General features: G+C 41.4%; 1 protein-coding gene across 1 annotated transcript; it reads right to left on the bottom strand.

Annotated features, from left to right (window-relative positions):
• Nucleotides 1–298: 298 nt before the first annotated feature.
• errfi1b (ERBB receptor feedback inhibitor 1b) lies at nucleotides 299–9,584 on the bottom strand. The gene is made up of 4 exons (XM_080468642.1): nucleotides 9,423–9,584; nucleotides 3,751–3,914; nucleotides 3,047–3,126; nucleotides 299–2,174 (listed from the first exon to the last, which is right to left on the bottom strand). The coding sequence occupies exons 2-4, from the start codon at nucleotides 3,795–3,797 to the stop codon at nucleotides 1,192–1,194; spliced, it is 1,110 nt and encodes a 369-aa protein (XP_080324768.1). The 5' UTR covers nucleotides 3,798–3,914; nucleotides 9,423–9,584; the 3' UTR covers nucleotides 299–1,191.
• Nucleotides 9,585–18,970: the final 9,386 nt, after the last annotated feature.

Raw genomic sequence — 18,970 nt, 5'->3', positions numbered from 1 at the left:
AAAACAATTTTACAAGGATTTAATTGACGCAACACGAGAAACATACAAGCAGCCTTTCCTCGGGGCCAAATCTGGCACAGATCCTTCACGGCAGGTCAGTGTAACACAGGCTGTAAACATGGACCCGCACCTCGGCAGGGTAAACGTAAGAACACTTTGTTTCCCACGCACTGTCCAATCTGTACGTGTTTTTGGCCGTTTGGTGCAATGTTAGAGATAAATAATTAAAAGTAATTCTCTCTGACAGTAAAGGTTTGTCAGAGAGCCCAAAAGCACAAATGTAATTTACAGTCATGTGCATACAAATGTTTTATTGTCGGTCATATTGCCTCATTAAAACAATCTAAATTAAGAGTTTGAATTTGAGTATTTCCACAATGTACGATATTATTGTCGATGACTGTAGGGATTCATTGGCAATGAAATGCATAATTCTTGAAATGGCGAGTAAGTCTTAATACATACTCTCCCACTGTAACTTTCCTTATTTTAATTCTACCCCTCACATTTACAATAGATTCTGTTTTTAAAATGTATGTCTTAATAAAATCAATAATTGTATCAGCTACTCTCATCTTCCGATCATGATTTCCACATGAACATTTTTAAATATCTATGCATTTTGTAAAAGACAACCAAGTGACCTCTAGATTTGTCCTGCATAAAGAAAAAAAACTACAAATGACTGAGATAAAACAGACTCCATTGAATATCAATAAAGCACAAGCTTTAGCAGTCCAATAAAACCAATTCAGGCCCCGTTTCGGTCGTGTTGTGTGACGTGAATTGAACGTGGAATGTTCTGAATGTGAGAATGACGCCTTGTCACTTTGTAAGCAGCACTGTCATGATAACAAACAAAACTCTGGAATGAAGTGATTTGGACAAGCCCGGCTTGTGCCTTTGTAATTATTTCCTCTGTTGTTGCAAAATACATAGTGTTTATTAGCTGAGAGAACGAGCCAAAGTGAGAATGATCTACTTGTGAGAATACTGCATTAAGAAGACGTCTCTAAAATACTGATCGGTAACAGGAAACCTCACAGTACAAACGTGTAGTGTAACACTAAATAGGTCAGTCACTGAAAACAACAAAGTGACATTAGACATCCGAGTATCTGCTTCCACACACTCTGTACGATGGTGTTTCACATGGTTATTTATGATCAGGTTCACTTGCAGCGAGAGTTTCTATCTCTTCTGCCAGCTGTTCCCCGTCCTGTTGGGTTCACTCAGGAGTCTTTCTCGCCTTTCCGTGTGTGGCGGTCGGCCGGGCGGCAGAAGGATGTAGTGCGTGGCACTCGCCTGCCTGCCGTCCTTCAGTATGGGCACGATGCAGGGAGAAAAATGAGTCGCCGGTGGAGCTCTTTCAGTCTGCTGTCTCTGCAGCGCCTTGCTCACATAATTTGGGTTGGCAGCAAAACTCTGGGTGGCGGGCATCACGCCGTTGATGTAAATGGGGAGACTTTTGGGGCTCGGGGTGCGCGGGGGACAGGGGGGAACTAAAGGGACCCTCGGGGGGATTTTGGGAGGTTTGTCCTCGTCTCCGGGACTCACGGTCTTGAGCAGAGATGAAGGTTTTGGTGGTATGGGGATCCGAGGGGGCACTTGTGGCTTATCGGTGGGGCAGGTTGTGTTGCTGCTGTGTGGTTGAGAAGCCGGACCTGAGAAGGAAAACTGGCGTCTGGATGAAGTGTCTCCGATGGCTGGCGCCACGTTCTGGCTGTCGTCTTTCTGGACGGCGAATGACCAGTTATTGGCTGAAAACCGGCTTCCTCGACCGGCTGCTTTATCCTCTCTGCTCGGCCAAGAGAAACACAAGGACCCCATCCGAGCGCCACCAGTTCGCAGCGAGCTCTCCTGGTAGGCGTGATTTACCTGGCCAGAGTCTCTGCTGCTGCCCCGGCATATGGCTTTGGGGCAGCTCTTAGGCAGAAGCCGCCGTCGGTCACTGGTGAAGAACTCGACTTCGCTGTCAGCGGCTTCATCTGACATGAGCTCCTCGGGGTCGGGCAGAGGCGGCAGAGGTTTGGGCTCCTTCTGATGGCCTCCGAACACCGTACGTCTTTGTGAGGAAGGGACCACCTGATCTCCGTCGCCGGGCAGCAGGAAGTTGTCCGGTCTGAGGCGGAAGGTATCGGGGTGGTACTGAGTCTGTGATAGGACGATGTTGGCTGGGAGGAGAAAAATATCACACGTTAGATAAAAGTGATCTAGACTTGTCCTCACAGTCACACAGAAATAATAAGGTTTTGTCATGACTCACTGCCTTCATTCCATAAACAACGCTCAGAGGAAGAAACATGGAAAACAACTTTCAACCAAGCAACCGTGAGGATGTAGGAGGGAGAAATATCAAGAGCACTCGGCTGTCCAATCTTCCCCAAGAAAAAAACAAAACAAAAAACAGCTTTCTGGAGATACTGTGCCGGAAACACGAGTAAAAAAAATGTTGAAAACAACCCCTTAACCTATCACCTTCTTCGTCAAACATCAGCCACAACACCCTGATTAACGCAGGAATCGTCATTATCTGCGGGGCAGGCCTTAATCTTAACTGAGCTTCCCATAACCTTCCCTGTGGAAACATCCGACATGCCCCAGACTGCAGGAACAGCTGGTGACCAGGGAGCGATAGCTTCGCCTCCTCCTTCACCCTGCTCACTCTCCTCTGACACACAGCGCAGCAAACTCTCCTACAACCCATCCGTGTGTGGACTTTGGTCTTGTTCAGAACGGGAAAATACATCCACTGTATTTTATTTGAAGAAAATCTGGTATGTTTTATGGAATACAATGTGACCCTTCTACAAGCTATGCTATAAATATATATTATAACCGAGAATATTAATATACTTCCTCAAAGATATGAAGTGAAATTCAGTCACATTCACAATCATCATTGTTGTCAAAAATATTTCAATTCAATCATTCAGTGTTGCGACAGAACAGCTGTCACTTAGCATTTTTATTGTTTCTGAAGTAATAATAATAATAATTTAAAAAAACATTAGAAATTTGAAACCTATGAAAGAAAATGACTCACAGTTATACTCCTTGGTCAATTGCTGTTCTTGAAGCTCCTTCAGGTTGTGCTCTATGTCCGCACCCAGGCCAAAGCACAGCCTGCAGAGCAACAGAGGGGTTGAGAAATCTATAGGGAGCCGTGTAGGTGTGTGTAAATCATTCCTGCGTGTAACCTGTCATAAGTCAGTCATTATAAGGGAAATAACAAGTACCACAAATGCTGTCACAGGACACACGTTCCGCTCTCCTTTATGTGTTTACTCGATACAACAGTTTGCTGAATTATACCCACCTAATATGTTTGTTCATTATCAAACATTGTATTCTTATTTTATTTTTACAAACCATATTTACTCTTGCTTTGTGCATACAGTAGACGATAGATTCCTGTTCAGTTGTCCTGACTGAAATTTCTCTGGTGGTTTTCACTGTTTTGGTGAATCTTACGTTAAACTGCCATTTTCCAGGACGGAGCTGACACATGGAAACAATCGGGGGCTAAACTCTGACAAGAATTTGCAGAGCGATTGAATGTAAGATGCCCTTTAAACAGCTGCAGGTGTTCCCTTCTCCAACGTCTGAACTTCATTTGAGTCTTTTTCTTTGCTTAAACAAAATATTCATAAATATCAACTGGACCGTAATTTTACTCTCGATGTTTGATGATTAAACTTTCTTTAAGCGTTTGCGTTGCTACATATTGTTTATTCTTCATCTGTGTACCTGTTCAGGTCATGCTGTCCCCAGTAGTTACTCTGACTCCCAGCCATGTTGTGGCAGAAGCTGTAGCCTCAGAAATCATGCAAATGTGTTTGATCTTGAGCCAAAGCATCAGAAAAAGGCAACTCCATCAGAGCCATCGCAGCATCTTTGTAATCAGTTCCAAGCTGTTGGAGACACAAAGAAAACTGAACGTTAGAGTTGTGTGTTAGAATTAAGCTTCAAGCGAAGAAGAAATGGCTTTCACATTGCATCACTGCACTCATTTGTTCAGGTCACACCTTTGTCCGTGTGAAATGCCCATAAACGGGGCATATAAACAGTGTACATCTGGAACTCCACGCCATCCAGCACACCCAGCTGAACACACTCATGCAAACAGGCAGGTCAAAGATCAGCTGACAAACCAGAGCAAATACCCAAAGAGAAGCAGGAATCACACACACACACACACACACACACACACACACACACACACACACACACACACACACACACACACACACACACACACACACACACACACACACACACACACACACACACACACACACACACAACATATTGGTGAAATACTTAATACAAGTACATGTATATCAAAAAAGTTTTCCATTTTCCTTCATCATACCTGCTGAGATGTGAGCAGGTTGGAGCAACATGGGACGACGGGTAAACTTTACAAAGTTCACTTCATTGTAACGTTTTTCGCTTCAGTTTGATTTAAAGTTACAGCATTTACGCGTCACAATGAAAGCAGACTTTTTTCCAGCTTAATAAAACTCTAAATGTGGCTTGTGAGGCGAATTGCTTTCATTTACGAAGCGCTACTACAGATACGAGCCTGTTTCTCGCTGAGAATAAGTTTAGTTTCCCAAAAAACACGAGAGTCGTACAAAACATTTTCATTCCCATTTTTTCAGTAAATAAAAAAAATAAACTCATGGTTTAATAAACTTCTTACTAATCCTCAAAGAACTGACAGTCGGGAACTGAAGCCCGGTAAATCACTTTGGCCCGGTCTGGCAGCTGCCATATGTATCTCTTTGTGGTTTCGCTTTAAAGCCGTTTGTCTGATGTGCGGGCTATTGCACAACCTCTGGGTCAGATGTGGGAGGGTGACACCACTCCTCGGCCTCCTTCCTCTCTGTGACCATGAAATGCTGCTGTATCCACCCTCACAACAGGGAGTAATTGTGTAGCATTCCTGTGATGCTGAATGACAAACTCCCATCTGAAACAGCACCCAAGCCCGGCGCGCACAGTACATTACATACAGTTCAGTTCAACGTAAGACTGTGGGTCTTATTCTGTTTGTTCATCTATTATTTGACAAAAGTTACTTGAAATGTGTTACTCTGTCAGACAGTTTAATGAAATAATAATACATGCAAGGCTGCACAGTGTTATGGTTTCCTTAGAGGGAGAAAGTCTCCATGCAGAGTTTGCATGTTCTCCCTGAGTGGGTTTTCTCCTGGTAATCTGATGTCTTCACAGTTCTAAATTATGCATTTGAGGCCAATAGCATGAGTCTGTCTCTCTGTGATGGGTTGTACCCTGGATTATGTCCATAGTCTGCTACTCACAACACTGAATTAGGTAAAGAAATTCAGAAGATGAATTAATAAACAAGTATTTTCAACCTGCTTCTGTTTCCTCTGTGTGTTTACTTTTATATTTTATGCAATTACAGCAAAAAAAACCACTCTTAATATAAATGAACTGTGCATGTATTGGTGGACAATACATACATGTATTAATAGAATGGGGAAAGATTGCAAACTTGTTCCTTGAGTGCATAAACCGCAAACGCAGTAAAGTTATTATGATGGAAAAAGAACAAAACACAGCATCAGTGTTGCCTGATTCAGAGACTCACCATTCAAATATCTAACTACACCCTACATGCTTTTTCCCCAGCCATGACGTCACTGCAGGGGGATGAGAATTTGAACCTAGCTTCAGGTGAAGGCCATTCACTTTGGTTTAAAAGGACAGAACATCAGCCTTCACGCTGGGAGGTCGGCTCAGGTTAAACAGACCATGAGACAGGTGAAGGACTTTTAAAGTGATTGATGCGCCTGCATCTGAAGGCCTCCACCTAGGTGGTGTGTCCGTGGGTGTGGTGCACCTTCGAAGAGATCTCTGCATTTAGCTTCATGATCAGGGTTTACCACTTAGACTTTACTGAGAAACTTCATTCTCCACCCAAATTTCTTGATTTTCTCAAGAAATCTCAGGCTTTGCAAACAATAGACACTTACTTCATGTACCAACCACATTAAAGAGACACATTTTACATTTAAATGAGTGCATTAGACTGAGCACATACACATCGCTTCAGGGACAACGCATGTTCTCCTTTTTACTATCGCACACTGCAATCTTGGTCTTCAAAGTCCCTCTTTGTTTGGCGTCACTGATAGGTCTCCAGTTGAAGTAGGAAGCAAACAATGTGGAGCATGCAAAGAAAACCTCACTACAAACAAAACAGTGACTCATGTGTCCATTTGAATATTAATGCCATCCTTAAAACAACCGTCTGTGGCGTCATTTCCACCCGTGAGCCTCGGAGATGGAAGACGCGGAACAATTATGAATTCTACCGGCAATTACTCAGTGTCCATGAATGGAGCCACTCTCGGGCATGAATGGCCCTTTGTGTCACTTTGGTGCAGAGTGAAGCAAGCCTGAAAATACAAGTGAACTCTCCCATGAGGTTAGGACTAGAGATACGCCATGGAGACAAGCCGACGCGGCCAAGGTATGAGCCTGTGCCGCACAACCCCTGCAGGAGGGCTGCGTGTGTTGGCACAGTCGGAAGGACAAATCACAGGCCAGAAGAAACACTTTGTCCAGCTCATGCAGGAGCCTTGATGTGATGTTCTTGGCAGACCCTGCTTTAGTTTGTGTAGGCAACAGGCCATTCACTGGCCAGATCTTTACAGAGAAGTTAATTATAGAGCTGACATAAAGCATGTGCTTTACACTTGCACCAATTAACTCTCAGTGTTTAGCCAGCTGTACAGAAATTCTATATACATACTTTGAAATGACCCTGGTGATGAGAACGCACGGCATGCAGTGCAGTACTGGAGATGAACTGCAGAAGCATGACCCAACTATGTGGCATGACGTAAAAACGCATTTATCAGAAGAAAATACCTTTGATTCGATAATGAAACACTTGGAAAATCCTTGAGTGCAATGTTTTTTTTTCTTTTGTGTGTGATGTACGTATTATCAAAAGTTTTTTATTCTTGCTCAATTACCCACATTTTTGCATGATGGACATCAACTCACCTGGATAAATGTGGAATGTTTTCACATTTATATATTCAATTCTACATGTATTTTTATTTCCATTTATCCTGCTGTATCTAATTTATTGTGCTGGAGCTGATCCCAGCTGAGTGAAGGGAAACACCCTGGACCCGTCACGAGTATTTCACAGGGAAAACACTATCACGGAAAAAAAGACTCAAGGACTCACAGGCAATTCAGAGTCACCAATTAACTTCAAAATTATATTTTTGGACTGAGGGAGGTGACTAGATAAAACCTCCACACATTCACAGGGAGAACCTGCAAACTCCACATGTGAGAACCAGTGAGATTCTCACTATGAGGTAAAAGTACAAACCACTACCCTGCTGTGCAGCTCTAGCATTTGTCATTTCTAGTTTATTTTTCTCAAATTTAATATTTCAGGCTGTTGTAGTGTTTGATCAGAGGAAATGTTCCCCCTGAAAACCTCAAAAACGGCATAAAACTGCAGGTGAAAATGTAATGAAGATGGTAAAACTACACTTACTGATTTGTAGTTATCTGTAGTGTACTCAAGTCTTAAATACGTTGATTATGGCCCCAATTGGACAGTTTGGATTTTTCATCATCATACTTTACTTTTCCCATTATATATATTTTTTTTATTATGGTAAAATAGCTTCAAGAAGGGACCACTGAACATTAACTGCATACAGTGCTACAATATATATAAAAGCTTTGAATCTTGACTTAAATTCTGACTTTATATTACCAGTGACTCACTTGTCTGGGCTTTGTTGTATTTTTTCCACAGCCGTCAAGACCTTTGTCATAAGTGAAATAATTAGGTGGAAATCCTCTGTTTGGTTAGTAGATGTTTTTCAAGTGTGGGATACTGTCTTTTTCAAAGACACAAGATGGAAAAATCTCATGACCATATTTGGGATCAAAGGTTCAGGATGTGTTTGAAGTAGCAAAGAGAATAATAGTTAGGCTTATTAATATTTGCTCGTGAGCTTAGCGTTGAGCGAGGGGGCGTAAAAAGAACTTTGCATTTTAACATTGAAATTCACTGGAAAACCTCACATTTGACACAAACAGCTCTGGAGTAACTTGCTGCTGATACAACTTCTATTATCTGATATTTCTGCAACGTGTAGAAAAGAGCAGGAGGAGGCAAAAGCTTCCAGACAGAGATTTAAAATGTGACCCAACATTGTTTTCTGTAGTATTTAGTAGTTAGTACCAAATGAAAAGATGGCGTAGGCATAACTAAATGAAAACACTGATTTACTGATTAGCAGAAAACAGAAAGTAGAAAATCACTCCAACTATTATAAGGAAACAAACCTTCATTTATAATGAAGATTCAGAAAGAACAAAGTCAAAATACTTTTTGGAATGGAATAGAATAGAATAGAATAGAATAGAATAGAATAGAATAGAATAGAATAGAATAGAATAGAATAGAATAGAATAGAATAGAAATACGTTATTCATCCCTGGGGGAAATTCTTGCAACTAAGCTCCACACAGAAAGAACAAAGAATGAATAGCATAGAAGTTAAAATGTCAATATGACAGGATAGCGTTAAGTAAGTAATATATTAATATATACAGAGCAAAGCAGTGAAACACAACAAACAGAATTTACAAAGAGGAGTTAGAGAACACATGATGAAAAATAATCTAAAATAGTGAGGCCATATTGAAAAAAGTGGGTGAAAAAACTTGTAGATACTGATATTACAAACAAATTTCAATTAATTGTAATTTTATTGGATGTGAACAGTTGATCTGATGTCAAACCATACTGAGCTTGTTTGCTGGATTTGTAGAGATCATAGAGGAAAATATAGCCAACATCTAAATGACTATTAGAGGCATCAAAAGAGATGAATTATTTGCAATGTGACGATATGAGTGTAGAGTTATGTAAATACATTGTGTTATTTGGTCTTGGTTCAGCGCCCTCTAGCGGTGCACCGGGGACGGCCCGCCGGGACTCACCCATCCCGCTCCGGCGCGTCTTCCCTCGGCGGGCGGGCGGCGCGCCGGGGACCCTGCAGCGGGTCCTGACAGCAGCGTGTCCGCGGCACAAAAACCACTACAAATAACCTAAAACCTACAAATAACCCACCCACATCACGGGACCTTTTCTGTTCGCTCATAAACACACTTTGAAAGAGGTTTTCTTTTTCTTTCTTTTTTTTTAAACACAATTGTGACTTTTACGCATCGGCCGCTTCTTTATCCCAGTTAAAACCCCGAATGAAAAATAAACCCCAATATGTAACTTTACACGTTTAAAATGGAAAAACACGCTTAACTCCTTCTTCATCACATACTGATCAAGCAATTTAAATGATCTTAAACTGAAGTTTCACCCAACAAGCTGATGGAGGTCTTACCGTTAAAATGCGAATTTGTCCATTGCGTAAAACCAGCTCGGCTGCTCACCCCCGGTCCAATATGATGGGAGAAAAGAAATCCCGGTGTCTCAGTCAAAAACCTGAAGCATGTGCAACATCCCTCCTCTGTCAACAACACTGGGAGGTGAAACTCATTTTGTCAGAGTGACGCGGTTTTCCACATCTCCTTATAACAAGAGGAGCTCCACGAGCAGAGCGCGTTACTGTAACTCCACCCAGCACCCAGGCCGCCTTAAAGGGGAAAAAAAATACCCAGAAAACATCAAACACTGACTGGATTTACATAACCACATTCTAGGGGGGGGGGGGGGGGGGGGGGGGGGGGGGGGGGGGGGGGGGGGCTACTTTTGTGTCGTAAATTAATATTCCCACATGTTGATCAAGCACCCATCAGTACATAAATCATAAAAAAAGAAAAAAAATTGCACAGAAACGACTTTGCAAATAGAGTATATAGTATAGAGCATAGAGTATGATGGGGCTTTAAGCATAAATATTACATAGAAACATCTTCTTTTGTATTGTCAGCATAAACTATGAAAATCCATAATGCAAACAGGGTGTATATTAAATAGAGGAAATTGGAATTTAAGCAATCTGAGTACTCTCATCATCATAGTAAATGAGAAAATATATTCATCCTGCTTTCATTTTTAGGTCACATTTTAGAAAAAGACTTTCCACAAATAAAGAAGCAAAAGTGAACCGACGTGAATGTTCAAGACACAAAAACTAATTTATTTCCAGATATTGTCTTTGAATTTTCATTAGTCATATAGCCAGATTTCCATTTTTTTTACAAAATGCTCCACACAATTGTTTCTCTGCTGGTCGAACACAAGGAATGCCCTGAGACCTCAGGACACCAGGCTAATTTAATAATCTGCGTAACGTGAGAATGGGAAATTGCATTTCATAAAGCAGTAAACAATTTTGATGTGACCTGAGTGGGAGTCAGCGAGTGTGTGGGTGGATCCTGGCATGAGTACAATACAGGACTGATAAAGAGGAACAGGCAGCAGAGTCACAGCCCAGTGGAGGTAGATGAGGACTTGTTTTGAAGCCTGACTGTCACATAGGAGCTGACTGTCTGTGTTTGTCTTCACCCACGCTGGAAGAGGCAGAAGAACAATACATGAGGCCGTTTACCAGAAAATGCCCCGGGAGGGAAGTGAGTGCAGGCCATTTTTGTTGTTACCAAGAGTCCAGACCACACTGAGCCTACAGTCTGCCGCCAGACTGCCAAAAAAAAAATCCTTTTATTGTGGTAACAATGCAAATAATCCCCCCAGGCAAAGACACACATTGACTATTGTGTTGAATAACCACCTGATATAAAAACGGGAAAAAAATGTCAGCAAAACACCAAAATCACCCCCGTGACCTCCCTTTGGGATTTTCTACTGTTCAAATGTTTCACAGCTGTAATACTTCAATAAACTCCATGTAGGGTCATATATGGATTAAGGAGTGCCTCAATACTTAGTGTAAATCACAATCCCACTAAATAAATAAGTGTAATGTCCTTGAAATGCTGCAATCGACTGTCCCTCTCCCACCTACGTAATCTGTTTGCTCAAAGGAATACTCATACCTTTTTTTTTTTTTTTTTTTTGCAAGGAGGCTGTTTGATCAACTTCCCATTGTGCAATGGCATGATTGGTAGCACATGTGACGAGGAGTCCCAGTGCGACACACACATTTTAAAGCATTTCACTGCCTACAGTCTCATTAAATGACTTTCAGCCTTCTGTCCTTTCTTTTTACGGGGGCCTATTGAATATCAAATTTAATGTTTTTGACCCTTGAACTGGCAATTCTGCTGTTGCCGTGCGGACCTCTGTGGGTGCTGTTGGGTGACCCAGGATGCTCAGGGTTGGGATGGGGGGGGGGGGTTGTTCAGTCGGGGTGGGCTGGTCTCCCACCGGGAAGGTCAAGTCATTTCCTGCTCTGAGAGACCTCCGTCCCTCACAGCTGTCAGTGCAGTCAGAAGCCCACCTTCCACATCTGTAGCAACCCCCACGCCCACGTGTGATGTGGAAGATTGCTCTGAAAAAACACTTCTGTGCTGATGTCTGCAATTCTTTCAAATATGATCACTTCCGTAAAAGATTTGAAAGTGAGTGTAATCTGATAAGCAGCAACAGCATTTCTGTAAATACAAAGCCTGATGAAGATGTTTCACATCTGCGCAGAAATTACAGTAAATAACTCTTGAAGTTCAAAATACCTCAGACCATACATGCATGTGCACCACTCATTTACTAGACGTCCCAGACTGGGCTAGGAAATGAATGATGTAGGTGTTAACATATGTTTTCTATGGTAAATACATTTGTGTAGGATGATGTGCTGACATGGCGACGCGGGGAATTCACTTTATAGAGGAACCATCTGTGTACAAACATGTAATAGTAATTAGAGCAAGGTTACAGACTGCAGACACACATACCTGCTGCTGCTTTCAAAGCCACGGTCGACCTGTCTCGTGTTTGAGTTTCGCATTCCTTTTTAATCATGATGCCGCTGCGCCAGTGAGCCTGTGTGAGAGGTTGTAATAACTTTAAACATGGCCTGTATTGCAGCAATGTGTCAGAGATATATACGCATGTGAAAGGTTCTATTTCTATCCAGTAAACGAGAGAGCTGAGGAAACTCTGGAGTGTAGCTGAAACAAAGAACATCATCCTCTAACTCAAGTTTCACTAATTCTACAAGAAGCAGAAAGAAATTACTAAGAAAATCTCTGATCTCCTTCATTGCACGTCTTTGTTGACACCCACCACTTCCTTCACCCAGACATGGTGGAATAGTCATGTTTGACAGTTTTATGCCCATGATTGAGTGCCATTCATTTGGACAGTGTTTCTACTATCTGCAGGCTTATATGTGATTTGAAATACACACCCTTCCCAATCGTTTTCAAGTTTAATGGACTTGCGGTTGCGTTTGAAAGGTTGGAGGCGTCGGGAAAGAATCGGGCTCCTCAAATGTCTGAGTGGGCTTCGCACCATGGCCTTTGACCTCATCCTGTGAGGAGACGGCTCAGTTATCAAAGGACCAGCAGCCATCAGGAGGACGAGGAGGACGACTTGAAGAATGATGTCTGTGCTTGGTTCGATTGTTGGATCAATCAGGAGGTGCACCCGGAGCCAAATGAAATAAATACTCGGTTAAATGTATCCCGATGCTGAACCGCTTTGTTTAAAACACATTACTGATTGTCAGAGCGTCCTGTGAAAAAAAATAAGCGTTTAATTGAAACAGACACAAAATGCACAAAGTGTATGTGAACACACAGTTTTGTCCATATTTGACATGAGATTGAATGCCGGCAGAGTAAAACCAAACAGAGTCAGCGGGCAGGGTGATGGAGGAAGTGGCAAGGATTCAAGTGATTTAAACCCTGTGACATCTGATTTCATGGTGACAGCTTCAATGAATGGCTGAGATCTCAGTAAGAAAAGAGCAATTCTTTGCCCAGGATACAGAACTGGAAGTCTGGGCAGCTTCCCTCCCCGTGATTTCAGGCCTCAGTGTGGGCAGAGGGTCTGCAAGACCCAGCAGGAGGACTTCCGCAGCCCTGTGAAGCTAATCTCCACTTCACCGGGAGTTTCAGTTCAAATACAAAAGGAGGCTTTACATAATCCAGACTAAAAGAACCCAGATGGTGGACTGGACTTTTTCAACTCAGTCTCTGTCCATTGCTTCACTTTTTTATCAGAATTATTTTTACATAAGTCACCTGCTTTTCAGAGGGAAGAAAGACAACATTATTTGTTGGCAACAAAGAGAAGTTATGACATCGGGACATGACCGATCAAAGGTTTTTCACTTCGGAGAAAAGAGACAGTCAATATTTGATTGTTTACACAGGCTTCACCAAATGTCCTTGTGTCAAAGTATTTTTGAATGACATACAGGGCAACCTATGGGGTGAATTAAGTAAATCAATTAAACAAAAGTACAAATGATTTAGCAAAAAATGTGGTTAGCTTTAGTAAATATTGAACATGAGGTCAAAGCATGACAACAAAAATGTACTCAAGGATGAAGAACTCATTGCCAGAGCCACAAAAATGTTCTCACCACTACCCGAGGGCAAAAATGTGAACAATCATATTCATCAAAAGAATACAGTGAGGTATGGCTCTAACATTTATTACAATTTTGAATTCTTTTTTTTTAAAACTCAAATTAAATTCAATGTTTTACTTAGAAAGTGTATCGGGTTCAAACATGGTTAGACTGACTTGGCTTGCAAAACTTGGGTCATTGACTCAAGAAGAAGAAGAAGAAGAAGAAGAAGACGAGGAGGAGGAGGAAGAATGGAGGATGTCTTGCTGCTCTGAATCTGCCTCGTTTCACTGTCGGCCTTGCTGCTGCTCATTTTCTCTGTTTCAGACATTAATTTGACAAGAACATTTGTTCCATGGTCAAAACTTTCTCTCTTGCCAGTTTACCTTGTTAGATTCGTTCATGTTTTTGAATCCAGTTGTTGTGCAGGAAAGATAGTGGTAATAAAGTACATCAAAGGAAACCGTGGTCAAAAAATAGGAAGAATGTATTATATTCGATTTTTTAAAAGAAATCATGTAGGGTTTGTTTTATGTTTTTCATATGATGTCTTAATGATTAACAAATTAAATGCAACTCATTGGATGAAAGATTTCATCTCGGCCCCGTCAGTCAAACTCCAGCGGACTTTGTTTTATTAACAGGCTACTTCAAAGTTCAAATAGTGCAAAAAAGAAAATCCACATTTATTTCTCAAAATGTACCATTTCAAAAATGTATATTCATACAAAACTGCAAAAGGTAGGTGTAGATTTTTTTTTGAAAACATTGTTTTTTGGGGGGGGGGGATTTTTCGGAATCCCTTCAACCCCCCCCATCTAAGTTACTATAAATACACTGTAAGTCAAATATCTAATCACAAATTTGACTTTAGTATAACCTGTTAACCCACCTGCATAATCAATGATAATATGGATCTGACTACAGCGAAATCCCTGAAGTTTAAAAAAAAATCAAAGACGATTAGAATATTCTCACATTTCCTCCCTTTATTTTTGTCATATTTATTATAAAGTGTCACTATAAAGATCAGTGAAGACTGACTGTGGACTCACTTTACTTTTTTAATGAACTGTTGGGATGGGGGGAGTTAAAAAAAAGAGATTATAATTGAAATCAATATCGTCACAATACAATGAAACCCCAAATGTTCAGATTTTGTCCAAAACATTTTTCCACATCACTTTTCATGGCCAAGAAAAACCCCCACAATGCTTTCACCTCCCAACGAAATACATTTTCCAAACAGTGCATAAGAACTGAAGCCTGAAAGCCTCGAAGAATGTAAAGCCAGACTCTGATATTCTATCATCGTTACAGTGTGTGCGCATCATGACCCTCCTGTGCAGGATAGTGGGAGTGGGAGGGACGGGGGTGGGTTGGTGACACGGTGCACATGGTCCACAGATTTCCTCAAAAAGGCATGAGCTTTCTCAGCCTGTCTCGCACCACTAAATATCTTGGAGTCCTGAGGCATGACAGCCTTCCTTTTCTTCCTCACTTCAGCTCCTTCCCACTCCAACCCTCCTTCTCCCGTTCCCTCTCTCACCTTACTGACTATCGCTCCATCACTTCCTGTTGAGTCACGGAGCCAGACTGAGCCATGTTTTGCACTTTACTACAGCTCGCCCTCCTTGGTTTCCTCCTCCACTTCCTCGTTCACTGATGTCTTGTAAGAGGAGGTGGGAGCACGGCGTGACGTCATCCGAGCTCCTACTCAAGAACTAAAAGAGCACGAGAGCACGCAGGTAGAGTTCAAGAGAAGCTGACGTAGATGTTAGGAGTCTTTTCCTGGCAACATGACTGATTCATGCTGTGAATGACTTGGAGGATTAATAGATCCGCAGATAATTCACTGCCTCACTTGTCACAACATGTTATAAGTCTATATTATTAGTAGGGAGAACAAAACAGTTTTTACAGCTCCAGCCAAAAAAAAGGAATCGGAGCGCTCGGTGAGAAGAAAAAAAAAGATCAGTCATGAGTGTAAATGCCTTTGTGGGAACACTGTTATATTGCTTCAGGGTGCTTGCAGTTGAGCCCTGGAAAAGTGTGAGGAAGTGATGCTGCTGTGAGGTAACAGCCGCTGTTGAATACGTTCAGTGCGTGCCTTTATGTGAGGGATTGCTGAGGGCAGGGCTCTGAGAAACGAAAGGGTTTTGTGGTGGACTGGTTGAGTCATTCAAGAATACAGCTGCTGACTCAGACTGCAAACTCGCCTCTTAGAGCACACTGCCAGTATATGTGGCATTTTCTGTGTGTGAGTGTGTGTGTGTGTGTGTGTGTGTGTGTGTGTGTGTGTGTGTGTGTGTGTGTGTGTGTGTGTGTGTGTGTGTGTGTGTGTGTGTGTGTGTGTGTGTGTGTGTGTGTGTGTGTGTGTGTGTGTGTGTAATCTGGTGTTGTGAGGACGGAAAATAGAAGGAAAACATTCCTCCAGGTTGACTTTTATTCCTCTGAAGAAGAAACAAATTGGCTTTCGGTTTGCTTCATTCTGTCTGAAACTACATGCTTGTGGTCCACGTACACCACTCACAGAATTACCAGACACACGAAATCAAGTGGAAACTGGAGCCTTGCCCGAAGGAGTGCCGATTCACACCACTGCCGTGATCCCGTTCTGGCACCGGGTCAAAGTTTTCCTGTGATTCAATCCTTTCGTCATTTCTTCAGCTTTCTCTACACGCCCTTCAAGCCGCAGCAGCCTTGTAACTGTGACAGTCCTATCATCAACACAATGCCATCCATCCGGGAGTGTGAACCTTGGGAGGCGCTCCAGGATTAGTCATCCTGGATGTGTTGCAAGGTTCACTAATGTTGACATTATTGTGTTCAGAGGGCAGTTAAGGACGCCTCCCTCTATTGCAGAATGTGATTTCCTTATGAAATTTGAGAGATATTTGACCTGATTGTGATGCAACGTGAGTCACGCTGCTCCGAGATGGTTGTGAAGGATGGTCTGTTTATCATTATTAGTCAGGCTTGTAAAAATAAAGCATGTCTGCAATTCTACCTCTCTTGACAGTGATGAGTAATAGAACTGATATGTTTTAAAAAGAATGTTTACAGAATAACATTTACTGGAGATTTTGGGTGTGCTCATTGCGTGAGACTTCTATAATGTGTGCTGCGGGCTGCATGAGCGCGACCAACAGAAACACGAAACATGGGAAATAATCTGACTGTCCCTGCAGTACATTTACACCTTCCTGCTGGCTGCTGCTGCATGCACACCTGTGGTTTATCTCAACTGTTTTGTAAAGATTCTTAATGTTTATAGATTGTGAATGCGTTTCTTCTCACAAGAAAAACAGCATGCAGATTACAGCCGACCTGTTTATTAAGTGAAGGCAGATTTCCTCACTGAGGTAAATTCTTTTCACCGGTGTACAATTTTGAAATTGATCTAAGTCGAAGGAACCATGATCATCACATAGTTGTGGCCTCTTCTTAGTTTTTACATGAGCTCCAGTGCAGAGAACCACATTTCTCACTTTTTTACTTTAACTACCGGCTGTTCTCAAATCGCAGAACTTTACTAACATTTCAAAATACACTGATTTCATGTTTTTCACATTGTCTGCAGATGAACTATAAATATATTGATATTAAAATACATTCTAATCAACTTATTTTTATGAAGGTGCAGTATTAAGATATTATTATTATTATTATTATTATTATTATTATTATTATTATTATTATTATTATTATTATTATTATTATTATTATTATTATTATTATTATTATTTAATAAATGCACCTATAAGTAATTAAGAAGAATTAAGAAAATTATTTTCAAACATTAATTTAAAGTTGAAGCAATTAATTACTTTATTTTGTGTTGATGAGTAAAATAATTACATATTAAGAACTAGAAATGCTTTTATTACATTTTGTGTGTGCCTGATGCTTGCTGCCAACTAGTATATAAAACTAGAAAGTAAGTTCAAATAGCAAAAGCTTTATAGTTGTGTGTATGAGTGTGTCTGGGAGAGAGAGAGAGAGAGCGAGAGAGAGAGAGAGAGAGAGAGAGAGAGAGAGAGAGAGAGAGAGAGAGAGAGAGAGAGACATGAGGGCATTCAGTCGAAGCACCTGAAACAAGATGAGAAGTTATTCAAACAAAAAAGATCATGGTCAGCTGAGTTTGGCTCCAGCGTACAGCGACCTTAAGTGGAACAAAGTGTTAGAGTAGTTGGATGAAATGTTTTCTCGAAGTGGAACTTCCAATATCTTTGATTGCTCTGCCGTGGTGTTATTAGCCAAGAGATTCAGAGACTGAAAGTTGATAATAAAGAGCTTTCGCACCGCCTCGGAGCTGTTTGACTGATTTGATTGATGCTGGTGTTGCTCAGGACCTCACTGACACGCTGACCTGTGGAGACAACCTGGAGGCTGAAAAGACCAAAATGACGTTTTTGAAAGTTCAGGTGAAGTGTATTTTTCTGCGAAGTACCACACGATTTCCCCACATTGATCTTCTCTCTGCAGTTGACCCTGCGTGTTGACTTTCTTTTCAGATTGTGAAATGGGAGAGCAAGTTGGCAGAACAGAGGACTGCTGGCAGAGATTCAAACATCACTCCAAGGCCTAATAAAACAAGCTCATCCATCACGCCACAAAAACACAACATAGAAACCAAACTTCACTGGGTCACAGATAATTTAGTAGATATTTATCATATTTCAATTTGTTGTATTTCTACTCCACATTTAACATCCTCATGAAAGCAAAGCTCCACCAACGTAGAAGATACAAAATGGTGCGAATTAATGTTTCAGAGAAAGTTTGAATTTAACTCTTTAACAACAATGAATTAAACATCTCCCTAACATTAGTAGAGAGCTGCTGTTCCTGATTTGTCCACTAGAGGTTACAGAGTACGAATAGACGTCATAAGACAACACTGACCTGAATAGCAGATGGCAGCAACACGTGTATTGATCAATGGCGTAACAGTGAAAGATAGTTACCTTTCATACAATAGCGTTAACATGAGAGCCAGTGTGTGTGAGTGTGTGAAAACAAACTAAGAGATTAAGAAATCATTTGTCCTTGGAAGCAGCAGGCTTTTGCTCTCATCAATCTGAAGAGAGACACTGTAGATTTAAGCCTCATTTACCCAACGGTGTTTTCCGTGTGAATGGTTGAAAATGCAACTTTCTGAAACACAGTGGAAATGCTGCTACTGCGCACCCCTCCCGTAGTAAATAGTTCTTCTTCACATGTGCGACTAGATGGACAATAACAATGTTTGCCTCTGTGTCATGACTCCCGGTCCATATTCTCCTGGGACTTGGTAGTTTTACAGTTGAGTCACCTGTAATAGAAATCCAACTTGGTCATCTGAACATTCGAATGTCTATGCTCTCACCATTGTTAATGTTTATAGCAAAGTGTGTAAACGTGAACATTTCCAGGATATACTTCTATTTTTCTGCAATAAATTCAAA

The sequence above is a fragment of the Lipophrys pholis genome (assembly GCF_963383615.2).
Source record: "Lipophrys pholis genome assembly, chromosome: 8".
Taxonomy (NCBI): domain Eukaryota; kingdom Metazoa; phylum Chordata; class Actinopteri; order Blenniiformes; family Blenniidae; genus Lipophrys; species Lipophrys pholis.
The sequence above is the reverse complement of the archived record's forward strand: the minus strand, read 5'-3'. Positions and strand labels throughout refer to the sequence as shown.